Here is a 12,683-nt window from a genome sequence, read left to right as displayed (position 1 = left end):
ATCGTATTCCCAACGCCCCTCCCCCAAGTCCCTCCTCCCTACCTTTTATCTTAGCCTGCTTGGCACACCCTTCTCATTCCTGAAGAAGGGCTTATGCCTGAAACATCGATTCTCCTGTTCCTTTGATGCTGCCTGACCTGCTGTGCTTTTCCAGCAACACATTTTTAAGCTCTAATTTTCTGTTTCAGTATGTGGATGTACCTACTAGAGAAGGTACAAAACGTGATCTGCTTTTGGGAAATAAGGCAGGGCAGGTGACTGAGGTGTCAGTAGGGGACCATAATTCTATTAGATTTAAAACAGCGATGGAAAAGGATAGACCAGATATAAAAGTTGAAGTTCTAAATTTTAGAAAGACCAATTTTGACGGTATTAGGCAAGAACTTTCCAAAGCTGATTGGGGGCAGATGTTCACAGGTAAAGGGACGGCTGGAAAATGGGAAGCCTTCAGAAATGAGATAACGAGAATCCAGTGAAAGTATATTCCTATTAGGGTGAAATGAAAAGCTGGTAGGTGTAGGGAATGCTGGATGAGTAAAGAAATTGAGGGTTTGGTTCAGAAAAAGAAGGAAGCATATGTCAGGTATAGACAAGATAGTTCAAGTGAATCCTGACAGTATAAAGGTAGTGGGAGTATACTTAAGAGGGAAATCAGGAGGGCGAAAAGGGGACACGAGATACCTTTAGCAACTAGAGTTAAGGAGAATCCAAAGGATTTTTACAAATACCTTAAGGACAAAAGGATAACTCGGGAGAGAATAGGGCCCCTCAAAGATCAGCAAGGCAGCCTTTTTGTGGAGCCACAGAAATTGGGGGAGATAATAAACGAGTATTTTGCATCAGTATTTGCTGTGGAAAAGGACATGGAAGATGTAGAATGTCGGGAAATAGATGGCGACATCTTGAAAAACATCCATATTACAGAGGAGGAAGTGCTGGATGTCTTGAAACGCATAAAGATGGATAAATCCCCAGGCCTTGATCGAGTGTACCTTCGAACTCTGTGGGAGGCTAGAGAAGTGATTGCTGGGCCTCTTGCTAAGATATTTATATCATTTATAGTCACAGGTGAGGTGCCGGAAGACTGGAGTATGGCTAATGTGGTGCCACTGTTTAAGAAGGGTGATAAGGACAAGCCAGGGAACTATAGAACGGTGAGCCTGTCGTCGGTGGTGGGCAAGTTGTTGGAGGGAGTCCTGAGGGATAGGATGTACATGTATTTGGAAAGGCAAGGACTGATTAGGGTTAGTCAACATGGCTTTGTGCATGGGAAATCATGTCTCACAAACTTGATTGAGTTTTTTGAAGAAATAACAGAGAAAATTGATGAGGGAAGAGCGGTAGATGTGATCTATATGGACTTCAGTAAAATGTTCAACAAGGTTCCCCGTGGGAGACTGGTGAGCAAGGTTAGATCCCATGGAATACAGGGAGAAATAGCCATTTGGATACAGAACTGGCTCAAAGGTAGAAGACAGAGGGTGGAGGGTTGTTTTTCAGACTGGAGGCCTGTGACCAGTGGAGTTCCACAAGGATCGGTGCTGGGTCCTCTACTTTTCATCATTTATATAAATGATTTGGATGTAAACATAAGAGGTATAGTTAGTAAGTTTGCAGATGACACCAAAATTGGAAGTGTAGTGGACAGCGAAGAGGGTTACCTCAGATTACAACAGGATCTTGATCAGATGGACCAATGGGCTGAGAAGTGGCAGATGGAGTTTAATTCAGATAAATGCGAGGTGCTGCATTTTGAGAAAGTAAATCTTAGCAGGACTTATACATTTGATGGTAAGGTCCTAGGGAGTGTTGCTGAACAAAGAGACCTTGGTGTTCAGGTTCATAGCTCCTTGAAAGTAGAGTCGCAGATAGTTAGGATAGTGAAGAAGGTGTTTGGTATGCTTTCTTTGAGTTATAGGGAGAGGCTGAACAGGCTGGGGCTGTTTTCCCTGGAGCATCGGAGGCTGAGGGGTGATCTTATAGAGGTTTACAAAATTATGAGAGGCATGGATAGGGTAAATAGACAAAGTCTTTTCCCTGGGATCAGGGAGTCCAGAACTAGAGGGCATTGGTTTAGGATGAGAGGGGAAAGATATAAAAGAGACCTGAGAGGCAACTTTTTCACACAGAGGGTGGTATGTGTACGGAATGAGCTGCCAGAGGAAGTGGTGGAGGCTGGTACAATTGCAACATTTAAAAGGCATTTGGATGGGTATATGAGTAGGAAGGGTTTGGAGGGATATGGGCCGGGTGCTGGCAGGTGGGACTAGATTGGGGTTGAGATACCTGGTTGGCATGGTTGAGTTGGACTGAAGGGTTTCCGTGCTGTACATCTCTATGACTCTATGTGTGTAACCCATGTTTAAAAAAACTTCAAGGTTGTATTATGAAAACACAGTAAGAAGTAACTTACCAAATGTGCTAATTAATACTAATTGGTGGAATAGAAATGAACCTAAACTGTTAACAATGTATTGAACTTTTTTTTTGCCTTGTAAAGGTAAAAGGATAGTGGAATAATTGAGGCTTGGATGAGGATGTCACAGAGAGAACTGTCCTTTCAGAATGCCGAAGGGGGAGTTTGGTAATGTTTAATCAGAGTTTGGATAAGGCTTCATGCTGGAAGAAACAGGTTTTACAAAATCATTCATTCATGGAAGTTAGGCATCGCCAGCTAGGCCAGCATTTATTACCTATCCCTATTTGCCCAGAGGGCAGTTAAGAGTCAAACACATTGCTGTGGGTCTGGCATCACATGTAGGCCACACCAAGTAATGGATTCAGCTTCCTTCCCTAAAGCACATTTGTGAACCAGATGGGCTTTTCCCAACAATCGACAATGGATTCATGGTCATTAACAGACTCTTATTACATTCAATTTTCACCATCTGCCGTGGTGGGATTTAAACCTGCAACCCCAGAGCATTACCTGGGTTTCTGGGTTAACAATCCAACAACAATACCAAAAGGGAATCACCGTCCCTTATCAGAGAATAATTTGTTGAATACAGAGGCTGATGGAATGCACTGAATACAAGGGAAACCTGGGAGGAGAGTGGTAGATTGAGAACAAAAGCATGAGAAATACAGCACACCTAGTCATGGGCAACCTTGACAACATCGTGTTGAAGAATCCTCATGTATTGGAATACATATTGGAAGTGCTGGCTGTTTTTGTTCCTGATCTAAAACATGGTTATCCAACCAGTACAATATCTAATATAAACACAAGTTAGTTCAGACATCTTTCAAGTATTACTTTAATATCATGTTAATATTAATTAATATATTCATGCTGCAGAGAATGTCAGTGTTTAAGATTGTAGCCCATAAAACTATCCACGGATTATCTTTAATGTGAATTAAATATATGTATTGAAGGAAGTTATAATAGATTTAAGTCTTGCAAACAGCCTTTGTGCATTAACAAGGAGCTACAACTGATAGCAAGTAGGTGCAACCTTAGTATTTCTGATTTTCACATCCTCAGCACAACAAGAATGCAGCAACAATCTTGATATGGTGACTATTATTTCAATCGGGATCTTCAGACAGACAGCTCAAACTGAGTTATTTCTAAACTTAATTTTTATCTTAGTTTCTTTTAAGAGAAATATTGCTGGACTTTGAATAATTTATACTGATATTTTGTTTTAAATTATCACCTTCCTCTCCTGGTGGTACTGGATAATGTTGAAGTGCCCATTTTTGGGATTTGGTAGCTCTTTCACTCTAAGAATAATCATTCTTTTTAAGTGAATCTACATTAGTGTTACCTGTTTATTCAGCATGGTGACCTATTCATAATGTTATTGAGTCAACAGCACAGAAAGAGACCCTTCGTTCCAACCAAACCATAATCCCAAACTAAACTAGTCCTACCTGCCTGCATTTAGTCCATAATCCCTCCAAGCCATTCCTATTTGGGTACTAATCTAAATGTTGTAACTGTACCCACATTCACCACTTCCCATGGACGTTCATACCACATACGAACCACTTTGTGTAAAAGAATTGTGGCTCATGTCTCTTTTACATTTTTCTCCTCTCACCTTAAAAATGTTCTCCCTAGTCTTGAAATCCCACACCCTAGGGAAAAAAAAACACTTGCCATTTATCTTATCTATACCCCTCATTATTTTGTAATCCTGTCTTCAGCATTTTCAGCAGGAGTCACTGGATGGCAAAGTTTTAATAAAAAAGAGGCCAGATTTTCACAGATGTATTGTGTTCCTGATGTTAAGCTCAATTCTGCCCTGGGAATGCCATCTAGGGAAAGAAGGAGGGCCAGTTGGAGGGTCCATAGAGATTTATAAACAGTATCCCATCAGGAATAGTGTGAGCTGCCGGACAGGGAAGGGCAGGGTGTTCATTAATCCCATCGCTCCTTGTGGTATTGTGAAAAGTTTTAAATTCCACGTGGCCACAGGTGTCATGCTCGTGGTTTGGAGAGGAATTCATGTGAGTCCATGGTAGGATGAGTAACAGTGAGTGTTAGTTCCCCAACTAGCCGCTTGGAGGCAATCTCCAGCTCAATGTTGGGCTCCGACCTCAGCAAAAGGATCATCCAGCTGTCAGTAAGATCCTTTCAATGAGTCCATTAATTGACCAACAGGGCCTTGTCTCTGCCTGTACTACATTGATCCCAAGATTGCTCCAAGGTGGGCACACACCAGGTACTTGATCCAATGTGTTATTTCAAACTTTGGTCCTGGTTCCAATCCCTTACCCACCTATGTGGTCCTGAAAAAGAAGAACAGTTTAAGTGTTGTCATCATCACCTAGATTGAGATCAGTCAACTCAATATAAAACCAAACATTGATCATGGTCATTATCACATTTGACTGAACATATAAAATTAAGCAATTTGTGATACAAAACAAGTGTGTTCTTGTCAGGTTTACATTACTTTAAAATATATCAGCTTTAAGAAACAAAGACGTATTTTGTATTGACATAATAGAATGAGTTGACCTGGCCAGAGAAGAAAAATAAATGCAGTTTTGTTTGCCAATTATACCAATACACCTTTTATTCGGACCTATTGAAGACAATAGAGTTAAATGTCAGACAGAACATGTAACAGTCAATTGATGTAACACAAAAAATTAAATCTTGGATCTCTACAATAATTATCAATATCTTCTAATATCTTGCACTACAAACAGGCGTTTAGATTATTCGCTTGGAGAGTCAACAGAAATGTATTTTTAACTTTGAACAGTCAGGTAGCCTGTGAGCTAAACCAGCTTGTTCAGGTATATTAACAGTGACATCCTTATTTCATTGTTTTCTCTCTGTTTCAGAGGTAAAGCTCAGTTCAGTGGAATTCTAGGCTTGGCCTTTGTAAGCACAGTCTGCTCCACCAGGCTTGGAGGTGGAATTAATGTTGTAAGTGATCTGCATTATTGCTTCAGGACAGTCATTGACTAAATTGGACTTTGAGGGCTGGTTCAAAAGGCTCAAGGTGGGATGCAGAAGTGGGGAAATTACCAGATTCTGCACAGCTACCTCAGGAAACAGTACCCCAAAAGACAGGATCTTAATTTGAATGGGATAAGGTGGGGGCAAGTGAGTAAGTGAGAAAGTGAGTAAGATCATCAGCCTCAGGCACAGATCTAACGTGATTGCATGGATGGTCAAGTGGCAAGGTGGGATCTTTAAAAGATCTTCTCTGGAACTTAGTCCCCATTGTTTTCTGAACTATTGAGCCCTCTAACCCTCATTCCTCAGCCCCTCCACTCACTTCCCATTACCACTCATGCACTCAATATCTCCCATTATGTTGCCTCTTATAGCCCTCTTGCCAACTCATGGCATGATCTGAATCTTTCACCAGTATGCACTTAGCACAGATACAATAAACCCTGCAGAAACAATGGCATAGACAGAACTGCTTAAAAAGGAACAACCCTTTCCTAACATTTGTGGGAAAAAAACTGCTTTTATTATAATCCTAAGAAAGCATCAATCAAGCAGATCGTGCCAATAATGGAAACTATACGGTCCTGATACCTCTCTAACCTGTACAATAAAAACTTCAATAAAAAATTTGAACTGTTGACAAGATAGATCAAAGAAGGGAAGGCTTGCAAATATGTCAACAAAACCCTGAGTGATCTTGATGGAGTTCAACCAGTATCTGATGGTGACCTTCACTTAGGACAATTACTTTTGTTCCACATAATAATATACTATCCCCTTGTGTGCTCTGGCTTCTCCACATCCAAAAAAATTTCAATCTTTGGTTTTCTTCATCACTACCAGCTGTTTCATGTTTGCCAGGACCAGGTCTTTCTGCATCCAAAGTCTGATATTGTCAGCTGTGACTGGATGTGTGTCCAGAAAATATAAAGCCATTCTTCCAGTAGTGGTACCACCAGTGAAGTATCTGTGGGAGGCAGCTCAATGCATCCGGATTTGTTTCTTGGCCTCCCTGACAGTGTGGAGAAAGTGAGGACTGCAGATGCTGGAGATCAGAGCTGAAAATGTGTTGCTGGAAAAGCGCAGCAGGTTAGGCAGCATCCAAGGAGCAGGAGAATCAACGTTGCGGTCATGAGCCCTTCTTCAGGATCCCTGACAGTGTTTCAACTTGTAATTATATGCATTTAGTATTAGAGCTCACTGCTGAATTAGACCTGAAGCGATGGGTGGCACTGCCTTGTCCTCTTTAAGTAGACCTAGCAGAGGTGTGTGGTCCATTATTATTACAAATTTATATTCATAAAGATATTGGTGGAACTTTCTAACTCCACATAAGACTGCCAAACTTCCCTTCTCTATCTGGACGTACTTTCGCTGTGCATATACTATTAGGTGTTATTCTCCATTGGGCCAACTATGTGCTAATATGGCACACTGCCATATGGGGAAGCATTGCATGTCAATACCAGATCTCACCTGGAATTATAGTGTGCCAACACCTTAGAGGATGACAGCTATTTCTCCACTTCCCTGAAAGCTATGGTTTACCCTGCAACTTATACACTCCACTTGCCTCATTTTCAAATGATAAAGCCAGTTGTAGTGCCTGTTTAAAGACCAGTTGGGCTTCAGCTGGTAGGCACTTTTACACAGTTGCATCATTAATCCCATACACCAAATGATCTCTTAGCTTCTCATTTAGGGTACAACTAAAGTAAAATGCCTCTGCAAATCATCTTAACCCTGTCAAAAATCCTGATATGGATTCCCCTGGTTCTCAAATTGCCAAGTGACACCAATAGTACCTTAGAATTACAGGAGGCTTGAGGTCATAATATTCCTTAACTAATTCTATCGACTCTTGAAAGGGTTTAGTATTAGGGGTCTTAGGGAAGTTTGGGATCAGGATATCCAAAAAAGCCTTGGGTCCACTAGCTGTCAGGAGAATTATTAGTTGCTTTTCATCTGCCCCAGTGCAGTAATGTCTGGAAAAAGGAATGCATCCTTTCTACATCCTGGGCTCAATCATTGACAGCAGGATTGAATGAGTCAAGCTCCCTAAATAACAGCAAGATGCTAGAAATGCTTACCCCAACTCAAAGACGATTGTTGTAAGCGAATTTCCTCAAGAGCATTCTTTTCTCTTGTTGCCAATGAAATAACTCCACAGCAGTTGGCATCACATCCCCAGGTTACCATTTATTTACATGTAGTGAGTCCTTGGCAGTGACCCTGCTCCCTCAGAGCCAGTTGTCAGAGTGAACAGGATGTTTGACACTCCTGTTATTATCTGTCAGTCACGGCCCCATGATTGGACCAGCTTAACATTCCTAAACAGGGAATTCGTATTCTATGAGGTCCATCTGGCTGACCTTGTTACAATCACTACACATTACCTTATTAAGCAATGTCTTGATTTAAGCATTATCTTCCTTGTTTTCAAACCCTCCATAACTTGGTCCTACTTTGAAATATGTATGCTCCTCTAATTCTGGCCTCTTGAGTATTCCCAATTTTAATTATTTCACTATTGATGGCCATACTTTAGTTGTTTGTGCTTCAAGTTATAGAATTACCTCACAAAAATTATCTGACTCTCTCCCTCACTTTTTTCCTTTGAAGAGACTTCTGAAAAGCTACCCTTCTTTTACCAAGCTTTTGGCTATCTGACCTAACTGGTTATGATTTCAGATCTGGGTTGGAGTTCCTATTTCCAAACCAGGTCACATGAAAAGTTACCCGCTTACAAACTTAAAATCTATGTCTGACTGAACATTTGTCCTAAAGTTACCGACATCGTTCACAGGTCAAATTTTGTTTGAGAAACTTCTGTGAAATGCCTGAGACATTTTATTACATAAACGATGCTATAACAGTGTAAGTCGTTCTTGTTCTAAAGGGTTTTTTCCTCTAATCAACCAAATCTATTTCTTTTTCAACTAGTTTGCCAACAGTAATGTGCCAACAGCAGCAACAATTCTTGCTCATGAATTAGGGCATAACATGGGCCTCAGCCATGATGATCCACGAACATGTGATTGCCCAACTAGCCGCTGCATAATGTTCAGTTCAATTACGTAAGTAGGAAACCAGTTTATTATGTGAAAAAAGGAAATTATTTTCCACTGTTTTTCTATAATTTTAAGATTTAATTTCAAATAAATATCAATTACAACTTAGAGGAATATAGCACAAAGTAAAAGGATAAGGAAAATTCCGTGGTGACATGTTACAGTGCACACAGACATAGAGGCAAACTATTTTCTCCACCTCAACACCTTTCCCAAGAAAGAAGTTGAATTGTTCTCTTATGGGGAAAAGATGGAACTGATTTAGTATAATTGATGCTTTCAAGATTATAGATGAAATTGGCAAAATTATCCAGACAAATTATCTGGTCGGTTGAAGGATTTAAATTTCAAGGGCACATTAAAATAAGAAAGTCAAGGAGAGAAATGCGGAAAATGTCAAAAAGCCATAGAAACAATTACTACAATTAAGTTTGATATACAGTTGATTGACTTGGGAAAGAAAAGGGATAACAGGTATGATAACAGGGATCAGATATGATAAAGAACAGACATTATAGAATTCTTTCGGATTAGTAAAATCTCACCATAGATTGATGAAATGCTTTGCCATAGAAAGAGGCCATTGTGTTGATGTTTAGAAAGAATTATCAAATGAATAATTTTAACCACAAGGTTTCTGCTTCAAATATTTTCCAATTACTTTACCAAAGTTATTACCAAACCTGCTGCCACCTAAATTCAGGCTTTTCAGAGCATAACAAGACGAGTAGGTCATATTTCATCAGAAATGTCACTGGGTGAGTAATCCAGAAGCCAAGGCTCACGCTGTGAAACATGAGTTCAGATCTAGAGAATTGAACTTCAGTTAGTATATCCTCAGTAATGGCAACAATGAAACTATTGTCGATTGTCAAGAAAACACATCTGTTTCATTGCTATTCTATAAGGAAAGAAATCTGCCATCCTTACTTGCTCTGCCCTGCATGCGACACCAGACCTGCAGAAAGGTGGTTGGCTTTTAACTGGCCTTTAAGAGCACCTAACTGCCACTCAGTTCAAAATAAGTAGGAATGAACAACAAAGGCTGGACCTGCCAGCAACACCATATCACCTGCAGGAATAAAGGGAAAAAAGTTAACTGACCAGTCTGTCACTGGTCCTTAACTACACTATCAAAATTTTTCATGTTTTTGAGCATCTGTACTAAATCCCCTGAACATTTTCTACTCTTACGATAATAAATCTCTGCACATATAAGGAGGAATTTCTTCTCTCACAATGTTGTAAGTCTTTGTAACTTCTCGCCAAAGAAAACTGTAGAGGCAGAGTCCTTGTGTATACTGAAGGTTGAGATAGACAGATTCTTGACCTGCAGAGGAATCAAGCTTTGTAGGAAAGGGACAGGAAAGTGGGTGTGAAGAGCACTTGATCAGCCATGGTCCTATTGAATGCCAGAGCAGGCTCGAGGGTCTGAACTGCCTACTTATTCCTATTATGGTCTTATAACCAATCCACCATATTAATTTAATACACAATCTAAATAGCAACTGTAATTACAGCTTTCCTTTAAAGAAATAAGATGATCAATGTCTTGAGTATCATTGTTCAAGATAATTGTTTGACCAACATTAATTTAGCAACTAACAGGCTAACAATTAGTTGGAATAAATTACATATATCCATTATACATTTTCTCTTTATTACAGAAATTCAAGGAATTTCAGTGACTGCAGTCAGAATGATTTTGTAGGGTTCATCGAGAGAGGAGGTGGACAATGTCTTCAAAATGAACCAAACTTAGAAGATCAGTATTCCTTACCATCCTGTGGCAATAACATTGTTGATGAGGGAGAAGAATGTGATTGCGGTAAACCACAGGTTAAACATCAAACCTCATTACATTTTTTCCAATTTTTAGAAATCTCTTATTTTAGTTAACATAAAGATAGACACTCTTATCATTTTGATTCTTCCAATACTCACCTGTCTGACCTCTCATTCTCGATCATTTACAAACTTAAATTCATCCAAAACTCAGCTGCTCATAATTCCTTCTGCACCCCTCACTCATCTTCTTGATGAATAATATTGGATTCTAAACACTAGTGCACCAAATTTTAAATTTTTTGGTTTGTTAAAAAAACTTAATGAACCTGCCTAATCCTGTAAGAACATCTTTGGGGCATGTCTGAAATGAATCTGGACCTTCTGGTCCAGGCTAAGGGACACTATCACCTTGTCACTAATGTTCCCTCTGAGCTGTTCAATTGCACATTTGTGCAGGACTGCTCCAATATTCCATGCACTATGATTGCTGTCAGCATGTCATTGACTTTTGGTCCCAGGGGCCTGTGCAGCCAAAAGAAAATGATGGGGACTAACTGCATGTCATAAGACCCTAAATGATGAATGCTAAATAACGTAATCATCAGAATTTGAATGTGTGTTGGGAGACCCCACTGGATTTCGAGTCCATCATCGTAATTAGCCAGCCACTATGACCACTCTTGCAGGGTTTGCTGTACCAGTGTTTAGCAATCCATAGTGATAGCAATCCATGTAAGCCTCTCCATGGTCTTGTCAACCCACCCCCACAACTGCAACCTTCAGCAGCCCTGTCCTATGCTCAACTTCTTGGAAATTCCCTCCTCACTTTGCCTCATTCTCATCAGCCACAGCTTAAGCCACTGAGGACAACATCATTCTTATTCGAAATTTTCCTGCCTCCCTCATTGCTCTCATCCTTTTAATCTATCTTCAAACTGATTTATTTTATCAAGGTTTTGGCCAATCTCCTTAAGCTCTATATCTCTCTTCCTTATGTCTTTGTTAAGTTTAGTGGGACAACTTTCTGTATCAAATTCACTCTGTGATTATAGGCATTAATTGTCATTGTAACAATGATAAAATCTAATGATGATTGACAGCTTGGTCAATCATCAAGAAATAACACAGAGCAATAGGACCTCACCAAATCATCTCAGAGAAATTAAACTGATTACTCAATGAATCATCAAACAGAACATGTCATTGTAGTTAAAATGTCATTTATAATTTAACAATTGATACTTTTAATAAATGAAGTTCTAATTGTGTAATCCATTTGGTGTTACCTTTATTCTCCCCTAGTGCAGTATTATGTTTGACAGTTATGATGGTAGGTGCAGTGGACTACACTGTAAAGTTACAGAAAAAAAACTGCTAAGATCAAACACAAAAATGGGATTAACAACTGGTTCAAATTTTAGAAATTCTATAAGTAAATTTGTTCATTTTATGCTGTTATCTTTCACTTCTATTTTTCTAGAAATGCTCTAATCCTTGTTGCAATGCAGCCACTTGTACCCTAACATCAGGGTCACAATGTGCACATGGGAAGTGTTGTGAGAACTGCAGAGTAAGTAAACAAGCTCTTCTGTTAAAGTCAACAGGATCAGAATTGTCAAGTTATTATAAAAAAAAGCTTTTCATATTTTAATAGAGAATAAGGCATTCACCAAATTTCACTCATGATTCAACTGTCTTTCATCACAATACATTTATCAACAATGTTCACAGCAGCGCATTAATGTCCTTTTGCAAAATGTAGGTACCAAATGAATCAGCACTACAAGGACAAGCTAAGACCTATGGCAGACCCTATTCTGATGCTTGAGACATGTGGTTGCCACTGTCCACAAAATGTTCTTGCAGCAGCATTGAAATGAAATGTATTGGTGCACTCCAAACTGCAGTATTTAGGTAGTGAATTGTGTATAAATGAGGTCAGAGATGTGCCACGATGATGTGGTAAGGCTGGTGCGTGTTCAATGCCAACCACCTTGGGTGATAGATGAAGGCGGAAATTGAGATGTTGGGGAATATTAGTCGAGATGGAGACCCAGAGGAACTTGTGGAAACTCATAGCTGCCAGCTATCCACTCACACTTTTATTGGCAGTTAATAGGGCTGTTAAGAAGGCAGACAGGATTCCTGCCTTTATTATAAGAGTAGGAATGTTATGGTGAAGTTGTACAAAACTTTGGTTAGGCCACAGTTGGAGAACTGTTTGCAGTTCTGGTCCACCACACTATAGGAAAGATATGATTGCTCCAGAAGGGGTTGCAACGGCGATTCACCAGGATGTTGCCTGGGTCGGAGCAACTTAGCTATGAAGAGAGGCTAGATAAGGTTGAGTTGTTTACCTTAGAGCAGAAAAGGTTGAGAGGGAACTTGATTGAGGTGTG

The 12,683-nt window shown here is 39.8% G+C and overlaps 1 protein-coding gene across 1 annotated transcript in view; it reads left to right on the top strand.

Moving 5' to 3' along the window:
- zgc:174164 (uncharacterized protein LOC570656 homolog) overlaps window positions 1–12,683 on the top strand; it is a 55,215-nt gene that overhangs the window by 28,418 nt on the left and 14,114 nt on the right. Inside the window, exons 10-13 of the mRNA XM_043712671.1 lie at window positions 5,308–5,392; window positions 8,369–8,502; window positions 10,164–10,335; window positions 11,765–11,854. Of these exons, the coding sequence (XP_043568606.1) occupies window positions 5,308–5,392; window positions 8,369–8,502; window positions 10,164–10,335; window positions 11,765–11,854 (481 nt within the window). The remainder of the gene's footprint in view (window positions 1–5,307; window positions 5,393–8,368; window positions 8,503–10,163; window positions 10,336–11,764; window positions 11,855–12,683) is intronic.

The sequence above is a fragment of the Chiloscyllium plagiosum genome, chromosome 22 (genome assembly GCF_004010195.1).
Source record: "Chiloscyllium plagiosum isolate BGI_BamShark_2017 chromosome 22, ASM401019v2, whole genome shotgun sequence".
Classification (NCBI taxonomy): domain Eukaryota; kingdom Metazoa; phylum Chordata; class Chondrichthyes; order Orectolobiformes; family Hemiscylliidae; genus Chiloscyllium; species Chiloscyllium plagiosum.
Note: the sequence above shows the minus strand (reverse complement) of the source record. Positions and strands in the feature narration are given on the sequence as shown.